Source organism: Canis lupus, chromosome 1, assembly GCF_048164855.1.
Source record: "Canis lupus baileyi chromosome 1, mCanLup2.hap1, whole genome shotgun sequence".
Lineage (NCBI taxonomy): Eukaryota > Metazoa > Chordata > Mammalia > Carnivora > Canidae > Canis > Canis lupus.
In genome coordinates this window covers 58,775,271-58,802,290 of record NC_132838.1, presented here as the reverse complement: position 1 = coordinate 58,802,290, position 27,020 = coordinate 58,775,271, and the positions used below count along the sequence as shown (strand labels likewise).

Here is a 27,020-nt window from a genome sequence, read left to right as displayed (position 1 = left end):
TGGTCAGAGGTTAATGCAGCATTTAGGACAATGAGTTGTGCTTTATCTTCAAAATAAAAGTCAGATCAGAACAAAGTGAGCATAGATCTCTAAGAAATGGAACAGGTAAATCTGATGGGTGGATTTTATTAAACCAACGTTCTTAAAGCATAATTTATGTAATATAATTTAAGGTATAATTAATGTAAACAAAATACATAGATACTGAGTTTTGACAACTTCATCCACATATATAAACACTACTTAAGACATAAATCATTTCTATCACCACAGAATGTGTTCTCATGCCCCTTTCCAGTGAGTTCCCTCTCAACTCCAAAAGTAGCAGTTGTCTCCCGTGCTATTACCAGAAGTTAGTTTTGCTGGTTCTTGAATTCCACGTAAATGGCATAGATTTTGCAACCTCCTGTGTCTAGATTTGTTTACTTATCACGATGTTTTGAAATGCATCTGTTTAGTTGGTGTATTAGTAGCTGGTTCCCTTATTATTTGTTCCTTTATTAATGAGTAATTTTCCATTTAGGGGCATACCACATTTTGTTTATCCATGCTGCTGTTGAACTGATGGACATTTGGGGGTTTCCAGTTTTGGGCTACTATCAATAAGGATACTCTACACATTTTTGCACCTCTCCCCCTCCACTCTCTTTCTCTTACACACAGACACACTTGACTTGCCAAGTCAAAGAGTAAATGTCTATTTAACTTACAATCAATTGCCAGAGAGTTCTTCAAAGTGATGGTACAATCCCAACAGTAATGATGAGAGGTTTTTTTAGTTACTTAGTATTATCACCAACATATGGTGTTGCCTGTCTTTTTAGCATTGTAATGGATATGAAATGATGCTGCGTTGTGCTTGTATTTTTGCATTTTCTTACAACCAACTATGTCAGACATCTTTTTGTCTGTAATCATTGGTCGTTTATATGCTTTCTTCTGTCAAGTATCTGTAAGGCTTTTTCCCATTTTTATAGTTCTTTATATATTCTGACACAAGCCCTATGTGTTAAAATTATTTTTATCCCCAGTCTGTGGCATGCCTGTTCTTTTTCTTCATATCTTTTGATGAGCAAAAATGTTTAATTTTGGTTAAATCCAAGTTGTAAATTTTTAATTTTGTGGTTAACTTTTGTCTTCTCTCAAAACATTTTAATAGTCTTAGGTCACTAAGGGTATTTTTCCAAGTTTTTTGGCAGATACTCTATGCTTTTAGCTTTTGTATTTGGGTCAAGTTCCATTTAAACTAATTTTTGCACTTCCATTTTAAACTAATATAGTGTGAGATAAAGGCTGAGGTCCATTTTTTTGCATATGAATACCCAGTTATTTTTTAGAAACTGTTCTATTGAATTACCTTGGCACTTTGATCAGAATAATTGGCTATATAGAGGTGAATTGTTTTCCAACATCATTGTTCTGCTTCATTGATCTATTTCAGCTCATACCAATGTCACACTGTCTTGATGAATGTACTTTATATTAAGTTTAAAATCATAGATCGTAATTCTTCCAAGTTTGTTCTATTTCAGTTTTTAGTCATTCTAAACCTTTCGCTTTTTCATATAAAGTTTAGAATCAGCTCTTCAATTTCTGACAAAAAGTTTCCTGTAATTGTGATTGAGATTGCATTGAATCTACAAATCAGTTTGGGAAGAATTCAGATCTCAAAATCTTGGAGCCTATTAATCTGTGTACACGGTGTATCTATTTATAGATTTTCATTAATTTCTGTCTGCAATGTTTTGTGCTTTTTTAAGTGTACAGGTTTGCACATCTATTAGGTTTATTTCTAGATAATTGATGCTTTTTGATATCCTGTGATAGTGCTAATTTTATTAGTTTACTAGTTGTTTTGTAGATGCTGTAATATCTTCTTTATATACAATCAGGCCACTTGTGATTAAGGATAGTTTTGCTTCTTTTTCTCCCCTTTCTCCCATATTTATGCTTATTTCTTTTTCTTGCTTTATCAAACATGCTAGGGCTCTATTACAATGTTAGAGTACACATCCTTGTCTTTTCTCCAGTCTTAATGGAAATATTGCAATCTTTCACCATTGAGTATGATATTGGCTGTCTGTCAAATTAAAAAAGCCACCCTCTGGGTGCCTGGGTGGCTCAGTCGGTTAAGTGTCTGCCTTTGGCTCAGGTCATGATGTCAGGATCCTGGGATGGAGCCCCATATTGGGCTCCTCTCCCTCTGCCTTTGCCTGGACTCTGCCTGCTTGTGCGCTCTCTCTCTCTCTCTCTCTCAATGTGTGAAATTAATTAATTAATTAATTAATTAAATCTTTTAAAAAAGAAAAAAAAAAGCCAGAAAGGAAGCAAGGTCTTGAAGGTGCCCCTTTGCAAGTTGCACAGCATCCTTCCGGCATATACTGGTGACTAATCACAGTCACAGGGTTAGCCCAGTTTGAAGGAAAAGGGAACCAGACTTTACTTCCTTATGGAAAATTGGCAAGGTAATGTAAAAAAAAGCATGTGGGCCAGGAACTCTTATTACAGTCATCTTTGGAAACACAATCTACCATAAAATGCAAATTAAAAGTACAAGAAAATATTTCTCATTCGCCAAATTGGCAAAAATCTAAAAATTGGCAACAGACTCCAAAGAAATAGGTGCTCATATATTGCAAGTGAAAGGTCCCATGAAGGGCAACTTAGCAATCATTACACTTTGACACAGCAATCATAACCCTACTTCTACCTTCCACGGATAGAATATGCACCCAAGAAAATATGTGGTATTATTTGTTGTAGCAAAAAACTAGACAACAACTAAAAGCTAGGGCATTCCAGGTATGAGTCAGGGATTCGTAAGAATAATATTATGGTTCCATGGGAGAATGTCTTTTCTCTTAGGAGAAACTTCCTGAAGAATTTAGGTGTATAGTGTCTTATGTCTGTGGTTCCTCTCAAATTATTCAGCAAAAGAAAGTACAGTAGTCCCTGTTTACCTGTCTTTTCACTTTACCAGTTTCAGTTACTTGCAGTTAACCATTGTCTGGGAGCAGGTAATCGTTCTGACATATGGTCATAAAGTACTTAGTACTACTTAGTAGTAGTGCTACTTAGCAGTAGCCTAACGCTATATTACAATGCCTATGTCATTCACTTCACTTCATTTCATCACATAGGCATTTTATCATCTTACATCATCACAAGAAGAAGGGTCAGTCTACTGGTATTTTGAGGGAGAGACCACATTCACATAATTTTTATTACAGTTTATTGTTATAATTGTTCTATTTTATTATTAGTTATTACTGTTAACTCTTAGTGTGCCCAATTTATAATTAAATTTTATCATGTGTTTTTAAGTATAGGAAAGCACATAGTATACATAGGGTTCAGTTCTTTCCAGTTTCAAGAATCTGCTGTGGATTTTGTAATGTGTCCTCCACAGATAAGGGTTACTGCTACCGTATACACTTGTATACACATACATGGGTGCCCATGCACACACACATATGTATATATATAGTGTGGGTATGTATATATACATATATCTACCTACACACAAGATGGATACACAGATAAATCATATACTGGAAAATATTTAACAATTGTTGGATCTAAATGGAGACTCTATGGGTGTTTGTTTTACCATTCTTTCAACATTTTAAAGTTTGAACATTTTTATTAAAAGTATTTGTGGAAAAGTTTTTGCTTTAAAAAAAAAAGAAAATATGACCAAAAATGCAATAATGCCCCTTCTCAAGAAAGATTGGAAAAAGAAGGGGATAAACTAGCATGTATTAAGTTCCTAGATGGATTAGGTATACTGTTTCACGTAAACCCATAGTCATACTTTGTGACCATTATCTTGTTACTAGACAGAGAAGAAAAGAGGGTCTCATAGAAGTTAGGTAACTTGCCCACAATCATACAGTAAATCAGTTTTAATCCTTGGTTTAACTTGCTCCAGAGTTCCTGCTATCTCTGCTAAACCATACTGAAGAGGAGAAAAGGTGTCCTAAAATGGTCAGGCAAGACAATGTAATTGAGATAAAACTTGAATTGGATGCAACTTTGGAGATGGATAGAATTTGGAAAGGCCTAGAAGATGTGGCATCCCAGTCATGAAGTTGGCCATGACTTATTTAGGTAGCAAGGAAGAGACCATCCCACCAATAGACAGATATGGTGTCATCAATGAGTTGACAACTTTTCAGAAGAGTTAAAGAACTTGGATTTAGGTATCCAGGATTTTGGATGTCTGTTTTGCCTTTATGTTGTAGATTAGAGGAAAGCCTTTGGGTAGGAAAGTGATGTGAAAAGAACATTTTAAAAAGATGAATACAGTAGTATATACATAGGAGATCCCAAGACATCAAGTTATTTTAGACAGTTTATTGATCTCTTACTATATACCAAGCACCATGTTACATATGACAGGAGATAGAAAAATAACACTAAAACAGTTCACAAAATACTTATAATTAATTAAAAAATATTTATTGAGAACCTAGTATGTGCCAGATATGGAGTTAAGCCAGATAGATAATGTCCCAGTTCTTGCAAAGCTTACATTTGTACAGGACAAAAGGAATACATAAATTACTACATCATTGGGAAGTAAGTCCAGCATAAAAGGGGAAAATGCTCTGGGGAGGGGTGGTCAGATGAGGACAAGATTGTATCTAGTTTAAAGAAATGGACAAGATGTCATGGAGAAAGTGGCACCAGTGAGATGGGATTTGAAAGACAGGTAGAAACAGAAGGGGGGCATTTCAATTAAAAGCAATAATTTGAGCAAACACAAGGAAGGAAGTAGGAGGTCATTAAGAGAAAGTGTACGGTACTCAGGACTGGCCTACTGGGTGTTTTTAAAGAACATAAGAGGAGATACAGCTCGACACGACACAATGCCTGGACTCATATAGGACTCATGTATAGGAGTCTCGAATGGCAGTCTAGCAGCTGGACTGGGTAGAAAATAGGAGGCCCTACATTAGGGAATAAGAAAGCAAAACGATACTTTAAGGAAATTCTTCTGATCCCAGTCTGTAGAAGACCTAGGAAGGGAGATACAAAGCTGGATAATCCTGGGCGTTTAGCATAATGGTGTAGTAAGACATAATGATTTAGCAAAAGTCTTGAGCATGGAAACTGGAAAAAAAAAAGTCAGAAGTTTGGGGAATGAAGAAACAATCAAAATTAAGTGAATTGGGGGGCAAAGAAATAGTTATTACTAATGTGACTGAGATGTTAAAGAAAGGATGACTGGGTGGATCCCAGATGAACTAGCAGAGACAGCAAAGTCTATGGGGGGAAGGACGTGAGGAAGACTCCGTGAGGAGAGGAGGGGTCCAGAGAACCTCATGGGAAGATGTTCAGCATGTGGTCGAATTAGGCAGCTGGGACTCGGTAGAGACAGTGGGTAGAAACACAGACTGAATCATTTATTTAAAGTGGGTGAGGTTGTCCAAAGAACACACGTGGGTACAAGAGGGATTCGAAGGCAGATTTCCCTGCCCCAAAGTGCTCTCTCTGTCTCGTCCCTCCAGGGTCCTCCTTCCCACAGCAGCTGGAATGATCCAAGATACAATTCTGACCATTTCACTCCCTAATCTGCCACCTACGAAAGGTGAGGGTTCAACTTTGAAACTTGGCATTCAAGACCGAGTCCCTCTGGAGCCTCCCTATTAGTACTTTCTGCCTCACACTGTTGGCTCCCATGTTCACTTCTTCTTCTTGTTCTTCCTGAGATGTACTTGTCTCCACTGCCTTCACTGTCAATAAGCAATTCTTCTGCAGCTCAGAAGCCAGTTCTTGGAATCCTTTCCGGTCCTTCCAACCGCCGCACTGGAGTAGGTAGCCTTACTCCAAAATGGCACAGCGACCTTGACTTTGCTCATCACACTGCAGCCTGATGATCCATCCAGGTATCCATTTCCCACAACATATCTTGACCATTTTCCTCAACATACCTTGACCCGTCTCTGGGGTAAAAGTGTTCCTCCTTGTCAAGACTAATCTCACAGTGTATATGTTCAAGGTGAGGCCTCTTGTCATTCATCCTCCCCTCCCCGCCCCCCCCCCCCCCCCAGTATCTAGCATAACGCCTGGAGGAGAAGAGACTGTCAGAATAGTTTGCAGATTTTTTAATTAAACAACAGGAACAAGTTGAAGAAGTAACGCTAGGTCTTTTGAGGATATATATTTTTAGGAAAACAAATGAAAACTTTTCAGTTGGCCATAATCAAGCTTCAGATAAACCTCATTGGCTATGATACTGCTACCACACAAAGCTGAAATAAATGAATCATAAACCCCAAGGATAGAATCCCAGAAACTAGAAATGTAAAAAAGAAAGAAAGAAAGAAAGAAAAGTAAAGAAAACAAGATAGAACTGTAAGAATTGTAAAATACAACAGTAAGTTATGAGACTTGGCATTAGTTAACTTCTAGACTTCTAGGATGTTTTAACAGAGCAGGTTGGCAAAAGTTGATTTTAAAAAATAGTGGAGGGGGGCCCGGCTGGCTTAGTTGTTACAGCATGCGATTCTTGATCTCAGGGTCATGAGTTCAAGCCCCACATTGGGTGTGGAGCCTCCTTAAAAAAAAATTTTATATTCATTCATTAAACAAATATTTATTGAGCACTTGGTATGTGAATAAAAATGTAACAAAAATTCCTGCCCCCATTTGAGACTACACCCTAAGGGGAGGCATGCTATAAAAAAAAAAAAAACTTAAGGAAATCAGCTAGTGTGTTAGACACTGATCAGTGGAATGGGAACAGGGTAAAGGGATCGGGAATTTTAAAGAAATAAGGAGATGATGGGCAGTTACAGACTTTCAAGAGGGTTTGCAATGAAGGTAAAGAGAGGCCATAATTTGAGGGATTGGAAAGGTTGAAAACCTGAGCACTCAGGGAGAGAACCCCCTGTATTTAGCAGAGACTGGAAATGGGAAGGAAAAAGCAAAAGTCCTGAAGAAAGGAAGAGGTGCTATCAGAGGTACAGTGTGGGCATTGATTGTGACACGGAGAAGAAATATCTTTTCCTCACTACAGGGTGAAGGCAAGAATTTTGAGGTAAAAAGGAATTATGTTCACATCTAGATTGGAGAAACCTTCCCTATGCCAGGCCTAACTACCAAGTTTTAGGGCCATGATTTTGGACAAATGCTAGATTAAAAAAAAAAAAAAATACAGAGAATTCTTGGGATATAATCATCAGTTCAGAAACCAAGTAGTAGTACTCGGTATGTTTGATAGGTCTCTTCTCTTATAGTGACAAAAACTCACATTCTGAAGCACCCACACTCCTTTAGTTAACTTCGCTATTCTTTTCCTGGGCCCACAAGACGAGGCCCAGGGAAACCACAGTTTTCTTTCCAATTAATTAAAAGTATCACCAATTGATATGCTGTGAGCGTCATAGCTGGTCTTACCCATCTGGTAAGCTGAGTACCTCAGAGTACAGCTGATACGGCCTGATTTTGCAAGCAATTAGATATTCCACATATTTATGTATAGATGAGCTTCTGCGTCCAAGTAACTCAGAAATTAATATTTAATGAAATCATTTGCCTGGAGAGGTTTTGTGCATTCCTGTTAATCTCCTGAATGCTTTATATTTGGTGTTGCATCTCAAACTCCAAAGTCAGTGACAGTCTTGTCAGGACTATTTTCACCTACACATATATACCCAGGGTACACCTGAACACAAGCAGGTTTATTTCTCTGTAATTATCCCTCAAAAAAAGACATCTTTCTCCAGGCCAACCAAAATCTCTTCAGGAGAGGCACTCTAATCCCTTATTTGAATTACAAGTAATATTTAAGAAAATCACCTTAGGTTGAAGCCACTTTAATATTACTTTCATAATGCTAAAAATGGCCACCAGATAAATTATTTAAAAGTAAAAAAGAAATCTAACAATGTCTAGTCATTATTATTGGAAATACGACCTCAAAACCAAGCATAGGATATGTTACAACAAGCATTTTTCGGAACAATGTAAGTGGTTATGATGTGGAAGTCAACCACCTGCAGGATGAAGGAAAGAAATTGCTAACTTGATGTTTATGCTACATATTTGAAGCATGGGATTTCTTATAGTATCATACATGGATAAAATATTTACCATCTTTATTTTTTTATTTAAGTTCAATTAGCCAACATATAGTGTACTTGGTTTCCGATGAACATTTACCATCTTCCAAAAAACCACTGATTTCTTTCAAGTAAGCTGAGACAAGATGACAGGCTTTGGAAAACTGGTGTCTCGATATATCAAGAGAAGATGTGAAAATGACTAGAACTCATGAGTAGAAAAGTTTATATTTTACATATTTAATATATGCATATATAAGTGAATGTTTATTTCATCTCTAAACTATGACCTACAGATTCAAATCTAAACAAACTCGATTTGTTGCTTAAAATTATGCTGTAATATTTTGGACGACATCCATCACCAACCCCTAGGTTGGCCTCTTTCTAGTTGATACCAGTAATATTCCTCCACTTGTGACAAACAAAAGTGTCTCGAGATCTTGTCTAATGTCCACTAGGGGGGTGTAATCACTCCAGTTGAAAACCAGTCCTAGGCAGATGCTGTCAAACATCTCTAGTTAAGTAAATTCCACGTTTTTCTTGATGTCCCATTTTCTAATTATCTGAAACCTAATTAAAATATTGGTTCCTTTCTGGTGAAAACAGTTGATTACTATTACTATTATCTATTTTCTTCTCCATTATGTTTTGTAAAAATTAGGAATTTAAAGCAGTTATATGTAATTGTTACTGAGGAATAACACTGCTAAATTTTAAAAAAAGGGGGGGGGAAGGATTCATAGATCGAAGTCCGTAAGATAGAGCAGCTGAAGTCCATCTTCATCAGAATGGGAACTTTATATAACTATGCTGTTAATGACTAACCTACATTCAGATCTTTTCATTTAGCTCAGGCCTTCTTTCTTTGAGCCAAACATTATTTTTTCCTTGTTTTCCTTAAAGCAACTTAAATTATTACTATTACTGATTGGAAAGTATAGTCAATAGTAGGTAAGTCTGATCCAGGAGTATATCTAATCTTTATTTTTTGCATTCACCTGCATGTATGAGTCCAGATGCTAAAACTTATTTTTAGTCCCTCAATTTCTACAAGACAGATGGAGGGAGAGAGTATAAACAAGAACTTGGACCAAGGTTAAATACCCGTTAAGGGTTATTTTCATGTGCTCATGTGATTGTTTATATCCAGACACAATAACTAAATGCAAAACAGAATGTAAGACTCTCAATTTATAGTTTGTGGCTTAAAAAGAAATTTCTTTATTAAGCCTGTTACAGTATAATTCATTTTTTTCAAATATAAGTACAAAAAAATTCTAGGATTGTCACCAAAAATGTAAACAATGAGAGATGGTATTAGAGATTATTTTCCTTTACTTCTGCTTCTCTGAATTTTCTATTTTTTCGACAATTAAGGTGTATTTTTAAAAAACCATATGCAAATTCTTTTTGCACTCCCTTTTCCCACCAATTTTATCACAGTTTATGGCGTATTAAGTAGGATTCTTGGACTGCTGCTGACATTAATCTTGGTTCCTGGGTTTTATTTCAAACTATACTAAAGTCTTCCTAATTTTTGTTAAATGCATTTCCTATTAACCAAAGCTAAAATGTACCCTTCGAAAGTCCCGATTTCAGATAAAAGTGTTCATAGAAGTCAATCGTCTTGTAAGATACATAGAAAGTGAATATTCTATGCAATGTAAGACAAGACATGGTTCTTCCCTTTCTATTTTCTAGTTTAACAAGGACTGTCAAATTTCTTAAAAGAGTAAACATATATGTTCTTAATTTGGCATTCTATATTCAGTAAAAATCAATTTCAATTTTAATTACTGTGGAATTTTGACAACTCTAGCAATGGCAAAGCTGAATTTCATCTTGCTGTAATCTAGCAAGAAGCAAATACCATTAAGATTGCAAATGTTTAACCCGGTAAAAATGAGAATATATTTCAACCAAGAACATACTATCTAAAAAGAAAAAATAGTTTTGCTATCTAGTCATGAGTTTCTCAGTACATTTCTGCAGACCCTAAATGTTTAGAATAAATGCAGCATTCACATAATACTATAGTCCATGAAAAGAGTATATTCTTTTATTGTCTTTGTTCATACATGTTGAGTTTCAACTTTCAATAATAAAATTCAATAAATTTGATTCCTCAATCATAAAAACTTGCTTTACACGTTATTTACATGTTGCCAAAGTCTACAGCCATACAAAACATCACAAGGATTTGACTCTATGCGTGGTACCATCACACAGGAGGAGGGAGCTAATCAAATAACATACATTCAAAGATTAAATCGTAGATACGCACAGTGTATTTGGCACTGTTCATTAACATTATAACACCTTTTCTCAGAGACAAGGTATTCTTAAGCCTTAGCCACAATATACCAGAATTTTGCTATTCACATCAAAAGCAGCTTTCAAACTTTGTTGTAACAGTAATCAGTTTTAAGATACAAAATACAATCAGAATTGGGAATAGAATTCAAACACTCCAACTTTTTGCTATGCTCCAAGCTGCCATCCTTAAAGTCAGTTTAATTTTATTTATTTTTTCATTGTGGGGAGTGTCAAGAAGAAACAATTTAAGGACAAAAGCCTTAAGTACACATAAAGACAAACAACAGTTCTTTCTTGGGAATGCAAAGGGAGCCCTGATGATGCAGAACTTGTGATGATTTTGGCAGGAATTACAAAATGACCAATGCCACTCAAGTTGGGGAGATTTATACTAGCAGTTAAACTCATGGGGATCTGGAATGCCTATATCTGAATTCAGAATCCCTAGCAACGTGTTTTAAGAGTCTCTTCCTAGGACTATAACAGACTCAGGTCACAAGTTCTAGAGCTACTTTGATGTGTAATACACTAAATACTACACTGCTATGAAATGGAAGGAGAAAAGAAAAGTACAAAGACTCAACCATTGAACTTTTAGCAGCTTTGGCTATATCCCAGTGGGTAATTTGACTAACTTCATTTTAACAAATATTAAATCCCTTCACTTCAATCAGGCCCATTAGATTTAATTCATTAAAGCCACACATATTCCAGAATGTTTATAAAAGACACATACCGTGTTTATAAAAGACACAAATTCAGTCTCAAACTAAGGCAAAAAAGCCTCAATAGAACATGGATCACAGTACAGGGGAACAGAAATCAGAAGTTGTCTAGTAAAGTTCAGAGATATGCTATAGTTTCACACAAAACTTTCAGCAATAAATTAAGACTTAAAACAAAAAGTCTTATAATGTACAAAGGACTATGAAGTGCAAAGTAATGTCACTGGACCAAAATTTAGTTTAACCATTTTATTTCAAGTGTAATTTTAAAAATCATAAATGGGGTTTTGTAATCCAAAGTGGAAACATTTATTCTTCATAGCTTCAGAATATGACAAGCAACTTCAGACCTTGCCTTCCCAATCGTCTTCTTTGCTATTTTTCAAACTTCTAAGACCTAGCATTTAAGCTACTCCATTCTAAACGTACAGTTTTAGACAACTATTGTACACTTAAGATTTTTCTGAAAACAGTCGATCAAATATAAAGAATGGTTTCTGCCCAAGGATCAGCAGTGAGGGAAGAAATATCAAATACCTATCAAAAAATCATTTATTCATTTAAAAAATAACAGAACCAGTGCCGTTCTCTGTCATGAAAGAGAACATGGAAAATTAATTTATTTTTGTAGACTTTGGTAATATTTTATTACCTACACAAGCCTCAATCTTAAAAGAGCTTTTAGGGAAAGTCACTATCAGGATTTACTGAGTAAAAATCCTGGGTACTAACACGGTTTGAAATGTGCTATTCCAAAGAGGAACAGGTTACTGCTTTTGAAGAAAAGAGCTAACTTCCCTCCAATGCTTATTTTAAATAAAAATAGTTAATGGAAACATTTTTAAACCAACTTTGGTACACACTGCCCACCAAATTAAAAAAAAAAATCACTTTCTTTCCTATTTTAGGAAATTTTCCTACTTTAAGATTATATAACCTTTTCATCTTTTTTTGACTAATACAGTATTTGAATTTTTTTAAATTCTGCATTTCAGTGTAGTAAGAGTTCCTTTTCAGATGATCTTTACAATCCAGAACACAGACACCAGAGCAACATTAGCAAGTCACATTGCTCAACGATAATGAGATGAAAATGGACGGATATCTGAAAGTAGGTATGCCCTCTGCTCCAAAGGTGAGCTTTTAACAAGAGACCCCCACATAACTCCATTCCTCTGGAGATCCCTCAAACTCAAAACGGTTCCATTTAGTAAGTCAATATATTATTTTTAAAAAGTAAGTTTGGTCACTAGGAAAGATTGAACAAAAATTATTCCCCTCCCCCCAAAACACAGCCAAATAGCTCTAGTCACCCCCTCTGCTCCCCACAAAAACAGGGAAGCAGTGGAGGCTAAAGCCTTTAAATTTGAAATTTCAGTTCCTAAAACATTGCTGCTATTTGCTCAAATTGCAGGTCTACCTCTTTCCTTCTCCAATACATCCCCCATTTATAAATTTATTTACACACACACATACATACACACACACACACCCGCATTCATACTCACACATACTCTTACTCTCAAGTAAGACACTTTCTTGTGTTGATAAATTATGAGGATTATGAACTAGGTGTGTACAGGGTTTCATAGGTGCTTTGTAAACATCAGAGTCACTTGGGTCCTTTTCTCCAAAAGCTTGAACTCAAATTACGCAACCAGGGATCATTACTTTCCCAGACGCTGTTCACAGGCTGCATATTGACGAAGGGCAGAGAAAAAGTCCTCATAACTGATGTTTAGGTAGGAAGGCAAAGAGCTGTAAAGAAAGCACAGGGGAAAAAAAGCAATTAGATGATACACTGCAATTTGGAGGGAGGAACTAGAAAGATAATGACCCCAAAGAAGTTAAGGAGAGAAGAAAATAAATTATAAGCACAGAGTATGTCAAACCTTTTCTACTAAATGACTGCTAAACTCACTGTGAGACACTCCAAGTAAAATATCTCTCCTCCTTTCCAACAGAAGAGATGAGGAACTTGTAGCAAGATGGAGATTCAGAATCTATTGTAAAGCCTCAGTCTAAATTAATGCAAAACTGGAGATCTATAATATAAATAAGAGACCTCTCTCAACTTCACTTTAAGAACTCCTTTCTGAAAAAAAAAAAAAAAAAAAGAACTCCTTTCTGAGAGCACAGGATGGCTCAGTTAAGTGTCTGCCTTGAGCTCAGGTCATGATTCCAGCTCCCTGATCAGTGGGGAGGTCTGCTTCTCCCTCTGCCCTTCCTTCTGCTTGTGCTCCCTCCCTCTCTCTCTCTCTGTCTCAAATAAATAAAATCTTAAAACTGTCAGAGTAAAGCCACTACTACTTGAACAGTTTATGAAAGCCAGGCTTAACACGGGCAGAGCGGCACAGTACCCTTCTCTGACTATATGCTGAAGCCATGTGGTGAGAACTATTTCCCTCTACCATTTCTAGTTGCTCAAGGAGGCAATTAGTGTGAAGATAAACACTTTAAAGGTAGAATGAATGTACAGCCAGAGGGTTCCCCTTAAGTATTTTAAAACTAAAAAAAAATTTCAATAATTAACATAAACAATTCTCTAATTTATACAGCTGTATTGTGAGGCTTTGGCAATTCCAATCTGTACCAGGGCCAAACCCCTGGTAAGAGTCCAAGCCATATTCAGAGTTCCAGTGATACACACCACAAAAAAATAAAAAAAATTAAAAAAAAAAAGACTGAACCAACCTACCATGAGTGAACTCCTGGCCTGACCCTGTAGTTCTCATAGCTATGCTTTCTTTATCCTTCCTTTGCCCCTCCCTAGCTTTACTGAAATACAATTGACTTATGACCTTTTCCCTTCCTTTAACTGTCCAAAATTCTGAAAGAAGTCTCTTTTCCATTTCCTTAACTCTTAATAATCTCTGCCATCAATCTTTTATCTTACTCTACTGCAGTGATGACCTCACAAGATATCCTCAAAGGGCGACATTAAGGACACTCTTCTTGTTGAAGCTTGCTTCAGATATCCTCCTCAAACAACCCACTTTACTTTCTTATCCTCTTCATCAATGGCTTCGTCTCCTAATCACTCCTCAAGAAGCACTTAGCGCCACTAACCCTCAGTGCCTCCAGAGTGGTCTTGCCATTCTCCTCTGTTCTCAAGGCTCCACCAAGACATTAAGACATCACAGTGCTTCCTGCCTGGTGGGCGGCAGACAAATAGAGAGCAAACCTCAATGTAATGTGATAGGGCTATGACTGGCATATGCACAAAAATCTGTGGGAAAGCTTGTTACATGTCAGGTATCTAATACCCGTGATCAGAAGTCTTCAACTTCTTATTAAAATACCCATTTTACAAATACTGAGAAGTTTAAATAACTATCCAAAGTCATGTTATTGAACCACATAGCCAAGATTCAAACTGAGATCCACCTGTTCTAGAACACACTCTTCACTTGAAACCACTCTCAACCTCACAAGGGATTACTGCTACTTTTTTTGGAGCCCAACCCAAAAGGCACCTGAAATAACTAAGAAAACACCTAGAGAAGGGATCCCTGGGTGGCGCAGCGGTTTGGCGCCTGCCTTTGGCCCAGGGCGCGATCCTGGAGACCCGGGATCGAATCCCACGTCGGGCTCCCGGTGCATGGAGCCTGCTTCTCCCTCTGCCTCTCTCTCTCTCTCTCTCTCTCTCTCTCTGTGACTATCATAAATAAATAAAAATTTAAAAAAAAAATTAAAAAAAAAAAAAAAAAGAAAAGAAAAGAAAAGAAAACACCTAGAGAAAAAGAAACAAGAGAAATACACCCATTATAAGGAAAGCCAAAGTCTGGAGATGTAGGTTCTAATTCCACTTTATCACCAGCAATAATAAGAGCAATGTCTCTTCCCCATTTTCCTCACCTATAAAATGAGGAAGTAGGACCAGATGATCTACAGCCCTTTCTAACTCTTATCATGCTACGTGTTCTTTTCTGCCTTTTTGACACTTTTTCCCCATCCGGCCCCTGAAGTTGAAGCATTTCTCAAAATACCAAAAGATCCCTTGGTACTGTGCTCTTTTATATACACTTGAGAAAGTTCCTCTATTCTCACAGGTTCAACTACTACTACTTCCTAGGTACGATCAACCTCCAAATATCCATTTTTTGCCTTGACTTCTCATCCAGGGACCAATTCTACATCTTTATCTGCTCTTCTTGGTGTTTCCACTAAATAGGCTATGGCCTCAAAACCATCATCTTATCCTTGAATTCAAAATTTTCCCTTCAAAAACCAATGTTCCCTTGACCTTCTAAGTTTCTCTCAATAACACCTAATTTATCCAATTAGGCTTACTAAGCTTAAGAGCCATTTCATTTCTTCTTTTAGCACAACTAGTAAAGTACGAGGCCTACAATTATCCTTGGTAAATAATTCTCATGAAAGATAGAATTTATAGCATGCCCCTCCTAAGACTCAGAATTTAAATTTATTTTAAGGCTACTAAGTCTCTATTCAAAATCAGGGGTCAGCAAATACAGCCTGCGAGCCTGCCATCTGTTTTTGTGAATACCGTTTTATTGCAACAGTCACACACATTTGTTTACGTACTGTCTGTGGCCACTCAGCTACACCACCAATGTTGAGTAGCTGCAACAAGAGGAGTAGCTGTGAGAGACTGTATGGCCCACATATCTATCTAAAATATTTACCACCTAGCCCTTTATACAAAAAGTTTGGCCAAATCTGTCTTAAGTAAGCAATTTCATTCTCATCACTATATTATCCCTTAAATCATAGCTATGTCCTCTTCACTAGACTCTCTACCTCATCCTTTCCCAAATCCAATCTATCTTAGTACACAAGTGCCAATCTTCTAAAATCACCACTCCCACGTTATCCATAGGCTCAGTGCTTTCCTACTTCCCGTCTAAACTGTTATACAATTCCTTGTGCTGGTATTTAAAGCCTTCCCCCCTCCCCCCAAAAAATAAATAAATAAAGCCTTCCCAGCATCGAAACACCCAAATCATCTGTTTTCACCTTACAGAGTTGACTCTTGAACAACATGGGTTTGAACTGCATGGGTCCACTTATACACAGATATTTTTTGATATATAAACATATTTCCTCTTCCCTGTAATTTTCTTACTACCATTTTCCTTTCTCTAGCTTACTGTATTATAAGAACACAGTGTATAATACATATTAACACACAAAACTGTATTAATTGTCATTAAGTTAGGCTTCTAGTCAAAAGCAGACTATTAGTAGTTAAGTTTTCGGGGACTCCAGTTAGATATAGATTTTTGACTACACAGAGAGGTCCCCTCCCTGTAACACCTACACCGTTCAAGGGTCAATTATTCTATCATCTAATGCTATATACTGCTAATAAGTCTCTGCTCTGGTATGGTCAGTTCCCTCACTATTTCTTAAAAATGAGATGTCCATTCCTTACCTCCCAGGTTTCCTTTCTTTTCCTGCCTGTAATCCCCTACACTTCTCACCTTTTTTATGAAAACTCTATCCATTTTACATACCCCAGGGCAAATCACACCTTTTCTGTAAAACCAACAACTCTGGCCCATGTCTCTCTCACTCTTGGTATCCTATGACAATTTGTATCAATATCAAATATTTGCACAACTACACTCCCTTGTGTCTGAATCATTTATATCTATGTCTTTATCTTACCATTGATACTGTATAAGTCTTTGGGAATTCTCACCGTACCTAGTACAGTGCTAGGCTCAAGAAACACTTGCTGAATTGAACCAAAGTCAGTATGCTTTTATACTTACACAATCTCAGTCAATCTGATGTGCCAGGGAAGAAAGCCTAATGTACTGTCCACAGGACCAAACTTTAATACTAAATCAGGATCAGGAAAACCAGTTGAACCTTAAAAAGAAAGACCAAGACAAGAATTTAACATGCATTGCTTACAAGTAAAATGACCACAGGCAAAATCTATTAATCAAATTGGCTTTTTATGCTCTGAGTATGTTTCCTTCAGAAGGTTTATTTGTATTTTTCCAATTCCCACCTCACTGCCCATCATACACTTTAATATCTATGTTAGTTCCATATGTGAAAGTTTTCTCTAAAGACCATTTAATTGGATTACCTGATAAGAAAGGGTAACCCCATTCCCATTCTAAACCTTGCAGGTAGCCTTCAAATCCCATCCATCTTTCAACACAAGAGTTTTCCTGGCATTCTGGGAAACACATTGCTTTAGGGGCACAAATGCTTATTCTGGCCACAGAATCATATAACTTCAGAGATGAAAAGGAACTACAAAAGTCCTTCCTTTCCTGTTACCCTTCACTTTATAGCTAAGGACTCAAAAAGATCAACACCTAGCTACACAGTATAAATGTTTTCTCCAGAGCCCCAGCCTAGGGACAGAAAACACCAGACACCTCTGCCTCAACAAAGGCATGGCCATTTGGTCTCACAAACTGGCTTCCATACAAGGCCTGGTTTAAGAAAAAGAGGGGATAAGGAAAGTGTATAACTGCTTTAAAAATATTAAAATAGTCACTGACAAGAGCACCTGGGTGGCTCAGTGGTTGAGCGTCTGCCTTTGGCTCAGGTTGTGATCCCAGGTCCTGGAATTGAGTCCTGCATCAAGCTCCCCACAGGGAGCCGGCTTCTCCCTCTGCCTATGACTCTGCCTGTGTCTCTCATGAATAAACAAATAAAAAGTTTTTAAAAAAATTTTAAAAGTCACTGGTAGAACAGAAAAGATGCCATAATCCAAGAGACCCAGGCTCTAATAGTTTCTGATAACTTCAATATTGCTACTAATTTCCAGTCACACAACCTCCCAAGGACTTAGTTGCTTCATTTGTTAAACAAGGAGACTAGATTGGACAGGCCCATCCAACAGTAATAAAGAATTATTTCCACAACAAAGTCTCTTTAAAGTCTATTTTGGTAAAGTAAGTGGACTAAGAAGAATATATAGTCCTCTGCCTAGTAAAAAGCAAATTCTCTTTAGCTAAGAAACAAAAAAAAATTAAATTAAAAATGGCAAGAAGGAACTTCTCACTAATGGTGTTGTGAAGAAGGTGATGAATCCTCCTCTCTCCCCCCGAAGAAACACATATTAAACTGTATAAAACCAAAGACTTAAGGGCACTAGATACTGGCCAGAAGCAGACAATTATTCTTTTAAGGACAACAAATGAAACAACAGCCAGAGCTTCAGGTGAGAGCAGAGTAAGGGTCTTTGTCTTTCCTGCCTGGGAAGTTCCTTAACTTTACCCCCAATCAAACGGAGAGAACTATAGTTTTATCAGCATGGGGTTGAGAGCAAAGCTAGCAGATTTGCTGCTTGTAGCCAAAAGATATGGACTCCATTTGGCACTGAAGACTGTGGGCAGGAGAGAGGGAGCAATGATAAAAACCTAGGGTTCTGTGAGCTAACAGTGGCAAACTCAAAAGGGAACAAATGAGGAAAACCCACCATTTGTTAGCCTGATGTTGTAGCCCCAATTAGGGCCAACAGTATAATGGTCAGAAATTTACCAGGAAGATCCTGGAAACAAGGACTCAGAAATAAGCTCTCTGCATATCCATGGCTGACCAGGGAACCACCCACATGCTAAGAATGAAAGAGGGCAGCAAGAAAGCCCAGTGAAAAGTAACAGTCAAGAAGACAAGAACTGGTGGCAACTCTGAATGCACTTTCCAACATCACACAGAGATCAGGGAAGCCTTACAAACTTAAAGTGTTTGAGCACAACCAGTGTGCATATCACTGTCTGACACATAAAACTAGACAGACACAGGCAGGCAGACTAAGAAAATCAGAAATAGAAAATCTGAGCAGAGACAGCAGTTGTCATCTTTAAAAAATCTTAAGACTCTGCAAAATGAACTACCAGAACTATTAAATGAATATTAGCCAGGTGGCAAGATACAAAATCAGTATTAAAAAAAAAAAACACCACATATCCATATATTATCAACAAACAATGCAAAAACAAAAATCAAGAAAACAATCCCATTAATAGCATCCAAAAGAATAAGATACTTGGGAATAAACTTAACAAAAGCAGAAACCCAAATCCTGAAATTATAACACACTGTTAAAAGAAAAATTAGGATCCAAATAAGTGGATATGCTATATTCATGGATTAGAACACTCAATAATGTTAAGATGGCAATTCTCTAATTGAGCTACAAATTCAACCCAATACCTATCAAAACAGGGTATTGTGGAATTTGCCTGTGAAACTGACAAACTGACTCCAAAATTTACATGTAAATGAAAGGGCCCTGAGTGTAACCAAAGTTTTTTAAAAAGAAAATCAAAGCTGAAAGACTTACCCTACATGATTTCGAAGTTTACCATAGTAGGCACTATAGTAATCAAGACATGTGGCATTTGAAGGACAAACAATATAGAACAATGGAATAGAATAAAAAGTCCAGAAATAAACTCAAAGACTTACAGTAAATTGAGATTCAATAGAGGAGTCATAGTAATTCAACAGAGAAAAAAAATGGTGGTAGAAGAACAACCTCACACCATTCACAAAAATTAAGTTGAAATAGATTACACATTGAAATGTTAACAGCCAAAGTGATAAAAATCTAGAAGAACTGTGACTTTGGGTTAGGCAAAGATTTCTCAAATATGACACCAAATGTGTGATCCACAACAGGAAAAAAAAGATAAATTGGATTTCATAAAGATTAAACACTTTAAAAGAAACGAGTAAGAAAAATAAGCCATGGATTATGAGAAAATATTCATCCCTAAGTCCCACCTTACTACTGAACAGAGATGTGTACCCAAAATAAAGACCCTTAAAACTCAAGAAGACAAACAACCCGTTAAAAATAGGCAGAATGTTTTGAACAGATTCTTCACTAAAGATACAGATGAGCACATGAAAAAAAGCTCCATGTCATTAGTTATTAGGAAAATGTTAATTAAAACCACAGTGAAGGGCAGCCCAGGTGGCTCAGCGGTTTAGCACCGCCTTCAGCCCAGGGTATGATCCTGGAGGCCTGGGATCAAGTCCCATGTTGGGCTCCCTGCACGGAGCCTGCTTCTCCGTCTGCCTGTGTCTCTGCCTCTCTGTCTCTCATGAATAAATAAATAAAATCTTTAAAAAAAGAAAAAAAAAACCACAATGAGATACTATTACCCACCAGAATGGCTAAAATATAAAAATAATAAATAAATAAATACAAAAACTGACAATACTAAGCCTTGGCAAGGATGTGAAGAATCTAGACTCCTGTACATTGTTCATGGAATGTAAAAATAGTATAGCCTCTTTGAAAAATAGTTTGGCAGTTTCTTAAACATTCAACTCACCATAGAAACTAGCAATTTCACTATGTACCAAAGAAAGGACATGTCTGCACAAAGACTTGTATGTGAATGGTCACAGCAGCATTATTCAAACAAACCTAATGTACATCAACTGATGAATGAATAAACAAAATGTACATCCATAAAACTGAATGCTATTCCCAACAAAAAGTAATGAACTACTAATATTTGCAATGTGAATGGACCTTAATAATATACCAAGGAAACAAAGCAAGACATTGAAGACTACATAATGATTATGTTTATATATAATTTCTAGAAAAGACAAAAGTATAGTCAAAAAGCAGATACGTAGCTGCCTTGTGTAGGAGTAGGAATGGTGATTAACTGCAGTCACAAGAGAACTTTTGGGGGTGACAGTATTCAGAGGGTTCGCTTCTGTCAGATTAGTAACTTATGGACTGTGTACATTTTTACTTATCATGGGTTTACTACCCCTGAAGCCAACACCTGGGTTCAACACTGTAGCACTATGTAGAATTGGCTACCTGAAGGACCACTTTTAGTCCCTGCATCACTTTCAGGACACCCTCGTAAATTACTCTGTGGTTGAGAGGCCTTACAGAATCCAAGAAACAGTCAACACTCCAGTAACCTACAATGAGCCCTACAATGGTCTACTTTCAATCTATTCATTCAGCCTGAATATTGAATACAATAGGCAATAAGAGAGAAGACAAGAGGAGAGCAGAGGAAGAAGTGAGTAGTCAGTGAAAGTCAGTACTCGGTGAGACCATATGGTCAGAGAGTGACCGTGCTCTGTGAGCTCTGTGACAGACACGTTAAAAAGTGGAAGAAACAAGAATGGAGGGTCAAATAAATGACTGAGTTAGACAAAAAAATGCATGATTAAAGTGTAAGATAAATGGAAATTCTATGTGAATGAACAAAAAAATGCATGTCTGAAATTGTAAGGCTACAGAAGCTATCACTGGACATGAACTTGTAAGAAGTACTGCCTTTCTTCAAAAGGATCCAGGATAATGCCAGTAGGCAGAAGGACCATAAAGTTAAGGCAAAAAGTTCCTAGGGAGCTCTAGAAAGAATAACCAACTTAAAACCTTTTTAATAAATCTTTAAAGGAAAAAAACTCTATAATGTTATACCTGGCATAACATGACAAATATAGGAAGTATATTCGGTATCATATAAGAGATAGAATATTAAAAACAGAATAATGAATGATAAGATTATTTTCTTGGTAATGCCTCCTAAATAGCAGTTAAATTAAAATTTAACAGTTCAAACTAAAAAGACACAGTGAGAGGAGTGTGATATTATAATAAAAAATAGATATTTGGTCTCTGTCCAGGTTCCTAGCACAGAGCTCCTAAAATCCTTGCAATTTCCTGAATGATAGGAGTATTTTTTATTATTCATAAGCCCCCTTCTGCCATATCTGACTTTATGTTAATGATGACTCTTGGTGGGCCTCTAGATAGCTTTAAGATAGGAACTAATTGCCAGAGAAACCAATCATGCGATTACAAGGCTGAAATTTCAGCCATCCCTTCCAACCTCCAAGTAGGGAGGGGAAGAGAAGCTGAAAACTGAGTTCAATCCCTAATAGCCATTGATTTAATTAATCCTGCTAACATAAAGGAACTGCCATAAAAACTCCTAAAAGGCAGGATGCTAATAGCCTCCAGGTTGATGAGCACAATGTGGTGCTGAGAGGGTGACTTGCCCAGAGAGAGAGCATGGAAGTTGACTGCACCCCCTTGCCAATATCTTGCCCTAGATGGACCATTTCTGAGTTGCAGCCTTTATAATCAACGGGTGAATGTGTAAAGTTCCCTCCTGAATTCTGTGAGCCATTCTAGCAAATTATCAAACCTCAGGAGAGAGTCACGGGAAACCCTTATTTATAGGCTGTTGATCAGGTGGTCTGGGCAGGTGACAAGTGCAGGTGGCTGAAAACTGCAACGGGCATCTGTTGGGGGGGCGGGGGGTGAAGGGGGGCAGTCTTGTGTAACTGACCCTTTAAATCTATAGTGTTGTCAAACACTGACTCCAGGTGGTTAGAATCAGAAGTGAATTGAATTGCTGGATACCCATTCGGTGTCTGGAGAACTAGAGAAGTCACTCTTGGTATAGGAAAAGCATCCCAGAAAGGGGGGGGGGGGGGGGGAACAAGCAAAAGTCCTATAAATATTCAAGGATATTTATCACTGCCCCACAAATCCTCTAACATCCTCTCCTTTACCAGTAAGTCCTCATTCAAGTGAGTTGACTACAAATTTCATGATCTCAAAACCATTTTCACGTGTGGGTCTTGAAAATTTCAGAAACAAGGGTAACAATAACAAAATCAGGCTTTATTGCATAAACAGAACCTAGATGTTCTCCTTCATACCGTAGCCCTGTGGGATAAAACTAATAACATACATATATATATACAGGACTTACTAAGTAAACTGTCTAACATGTCTACATCCAAATCTGCAGATCTCTTTTGCTGCTGGGCTACTAATTGGCAAAAGTCCTGAGCAGCTCTCACAATATCTGCTTTTCCATCTTCTGGGGAGAGCACCCTCACTGCCGATCGGCAATTTAAAACTGGAGGAAGAAACAAACAGGTTAGGAAATAAAACTTCCTGTTCCAGACATATTTCAAAATCCATTTCAAGAAATATTAAGCTCAGACTAACTAAAATAATAGTTCTTATAGTAAACAAGAATCATTTAAGTCCTTCAAATTCAGTATCAAAACATACCTACATACACCCCTCTGAAAGGACTCACACATCCCATCTGCATATGTATTTATATACTGCCTTCCTTTCAGAGTGCTTAGAGACCTTGTATCTCTGAGTGCATCCTCTAGAAAACAGGGATTATAGGCTAGTTTACAATTTTCACTCATCTAAAATGTCACCTACAATCATGGTACAGTTAGCAGTTACACAAGACCAAAATGAAGACTACGAAAAAAAATGTGTTTCCGTGGAATAGGTACTGTCCATTTTATCAGGCTCTGATTCTATGGGACTTATTTTATAATTGATAGGATTCTACATAACTGACAGCAATGCCAAATTCTTGTCTATCGACATGCAAATTCTTTCTTGTCTAGTAGAGGTTCAATTATCTTCTCTGTAATGCCACAGAAACACTAGTTTTGCTTCCATTTACATGTTCATTTCAATATTTCTGATCTAAAAGTATGTCCATTCTCTAGATTCTCTTTCGAACTAGTTACAAAATCCACCTGATACCTGGCTGTTTCTGAGTTAAATAAAATCTTTAACGTGTTTTTTTTTTAACATCTATGAAAGTCATAATTTTATTGTTTTCTGAAAATTATCTTTGAACAAGATGAAGAAAGCAAAGTCTAAATCTGATCATCAAAGATGGTGATAATAAAGATCTACAGGGATAACAGAATTTGCCTTGAAACACAAAACACAAAACTGCATAAGTTACTCAATTTCACACTCATGCTTACCTTGATCATCTTTGTCATTACTATTTGCAAATTCTGGTGAGTATTTGGAACAATCTAAGCCCAGAAGTTCCTGCTGCTGTTTTAAAATTTCATCCATCAATCTGGAATTATTTCTTTTGAAAATACCTTAAAAAGAAAAAAAAGTAAAGTAAATAAGTAAAGTAAATCCCAATTAGGTTAATTTATCCTCTTCAATAATTACTGGATGTTTGTTGTGAAAACACTGAACTCAGAACTGAATAAATTCCAAATGCAGTAGTAACTGACTGAACCTAAACTAGAATCTAAAGAAAAGTACAACAAAACTCTGTTAACACAAGAGTCTGGAGTCAGACTAATGTAAAATAAAAAAATAAAAAAATAAAAAAGGCAAGGGTGATTTCTTAGTCAGTATGCATATGATAAAATTAGACTGAGAAAGACATTTTAAGAGATCATTTACCTGAAACCTTATTTGCAGATTAAGAAACTGAGACCCAAAGTCCTGAAGAGTCTTGTCCAAGAATTTAAAAACTGCAGTAGTGATCTAAAGCCCTTCTCTTCTTGACTCCCAGTCCGATGAACTTTCCTTGCAGAGCCACCACATGTATTCAATACTATTACCTTAATGTGATTTTTTTCTTTTAAGATTTTTATTTATTTGAGAGAGAGAGAGGAAGAGAGTACGTGCACAGAGTACGTGCACACATGGTGAGGGGAGAGGCAGAGGGAGGAGTCTCAAGCAGATTCTGGGCCAAGCCTGGAGTCCTACGTGGGCTTGATCCCACGACTCCAAGATCATGACCTGAGTGGAAACCAAGGATAGGATGCCCAACCAACTGTGCCACCCACACACCCCTTGATTCACCCTTTTTTTGATTCACCTTTTTAATGGTAAGGGGAATTGGTATGAATTATGTAAAAAGTAGAGAGAATCCACAAAAGTAACAAAATCAAAATTTAGTAAATTAAAACAAAGCATGGAAGACATATTACATGAAACCGTGTTTGATCCTTCAACTGTGCACAGAAAAGTTAAAACTTTTAACTGCCATTAGGTCATTGAGAAAGATGAAGGAACTATGTGACATAAAAATATACAATTAATAAGGAGAGCTTTAAAAACCAGTGACAAGTTTTTAGTTGTTTTCAGAGGATCAACTTTCTAGTGGCCATTGGCTTTTTACCCTTTATCCTATTCCTACTCCGTATTCTCAGTCAGATTTGACTTTAACAGCACTTCAACGATTAACTGGGAGAGAGAACACAACAAATATATATAAAATAACAGAGAATCTGCTGAATCTGCTGTATACACATGACAACCTGGTGGTATACATGTAACAGCAGTTCAAAGATAAAAAGCAGTCTCCCTTGGTAGGGAAAAGCTTTGTAAAATAAGCAAGACTTGAGAAACTTAAAAGAAAATGAAGAGGATACTGTTTTTCAGAAAAAAAAAAATACTGAATACCCAAAAGACAGACCAATGTTGCTGGAGCAAAGGATCTAAGAAAAGGGGACAGGTCTAATTTTCATGTCATGTTGCCTAACAAACAGGTAACCAACAACATGCAATCAACGTGGGAATGGTGGAAATTTTAACTTTGGGAAAATTAACCTCGCAATTAACCTGACTACAGAGAAAGTCAGGCAGCAGAGTACTGTGATAGTCTATTCATAACTTGATGAAGCAACGGAAGGAATTCATTAATAGAAGAACTGAGAGAATGAAGAGCATGACTTAATTAGAAATGAACACAAAATTCCATGGCTTTAATCCTAGCTAATAGAAAATAATCAACTTTTTTTAAGTGGGAAAATTCTAGCAGAGAACTGGTTTGAGGAAAACATAAGCTTAGTTTTAGACAGCTGATGATAGAATATTTAGGCAAGGGGTACTGAAAAAGTGATTAAGACAGGAGGGAAGCACATTCAAAAGTGTCATCCACGTGGGTAGAGATGTTAACTGTTTTGCTCACCAGGGGCCAGGACAGTGCCTGGCACAGAATACTGAACAAACAAATGTCTGCTGAATGTCTGCCGAAAGAAGACAACAGGACAGAGACTAGACTAGGGGGATCTCTTTAGGGTAAATGACATTTCAGCTGGCCTATGAAGAATTAATTAGAAGAACTGTACAGGGGTGGGGCTGGGAAGGTAACAACACAAGACGGAGGACAGAGATGGAGACATACATTTGGGAGTCCTCCTCCTCAAGGTGAAAGGCAAACACACAAGAAGTGAGAAATGAGATCTCCAAAGGTAAGGACGCACACATGGAGAAGAACAGGGGCCAAGGTCATGGCTCCTTTAGGAAAAGCCAGGAAATATAAAAGAACATTTCATAGTACCCATATCCAGAGTGAGATTAAACAAAAAAATATAGTCCCAAATACAAACAAAATTTTTGAAGGAAGGTGATTAATGTCAGAAGCCATTTGAAAAACAATGTTTAGTACAGTAACACTTGGGCAACAATGCAGATGTGTAGGACATAAACATCTTCAAGTCAATCGTAAAATTCACATGTACAACACAAAGGCATATACTACGAAACAACTATATGATACAGGCTTAGGAACGGTACAAGATTTCCAATTATTTATGCAAATAAAAAATAATTTAGACTACAATTTCAGTCTACATCATAGGTATCAATTATGGAAAGCATATGAATTTTAAAAACAATGCAAAATCTCCACAACACTACTGCCAGGACATGGAACTTAGTAAAATGTTAACCAAATCTATTTCTCATATGAGCTAAAATTATTCATTTTAATAGTAACCTACCAGTAGGAATCCTTGCTTTTGTCTATTTACACCACGCTGATCCCTTCCTTTGATACTCTCAAGACCTGCTTCAGTTCTCACTAACTCACTCATCTTTGCTGTAGCTTCCAGATTAAAACAGGAACACGTTACAGGCACTCTTGCTCTCTCCAAATCAGTGGGTGATACTCTTTATCACCAAAATGCTCATTCTCTCTTCTCAATCTGTATCCTTTCCTTCTTAATCTCTCTCAAGTGTTACCATTAGTGACTACCCTGCTTCCTTCTCAAAATTCTATCCTTACTCCAGCTTGTCTGAACACCCTTTCTTGGTTCCACTGCCAACCTGCTCCTTGGATGGCCCCTTCTCACTTCCCACTGAATCCTTTCCCACTTCCCACCTGTAACT

The 27,020-nt window shown here is 37.0% G+C and overlaps 1 protein-coding gene across 2 annotated transcripts in view; it reads right to left on the bottom strand.

The window, feature by feature from the left end:
- Nucleotides 1-10,104: 10,104 nt before the first annotated feature.
- The window catches only part of NUS1 (NUS1 dehydrodolichyl diphosphate synthase subunit), a 28,978-nt gene continuing 12,062 nt past the window's right edge, over nt 10,105-27,020 (bottom strand). The window contains exons 2-6 of one of the 2 annotated variants that reach the window (XM_072831658.1): nt 23,861-23,986; nt 22,822-22,971; nt 16,855-16,954; nt 15,662-15,700; nt 10,105-12,871 (exon numbers count right to left, since the gene is read on the bottom strand). In XM_072831658.1, the coding sequence (XP_072687759.1) occupies nt 15,679-15,700; nt 16,855-16,954; nt 22,822-22,971; nt 23,861-23,986 (398 nt within the window). In that variant the 3' untranslated portion in view covers nt 10,105-12,871; nt 15,662-15,678. The remainder of the gene's footprint in view (nt 12,872-15,661; nt 15,701-16,854; nt 16,955-22,821; nt 22,972-23,860; nt 23,987-27,020) is intronic. The other variant, XM_072831649.1, reaches the window with a different exon arrangement.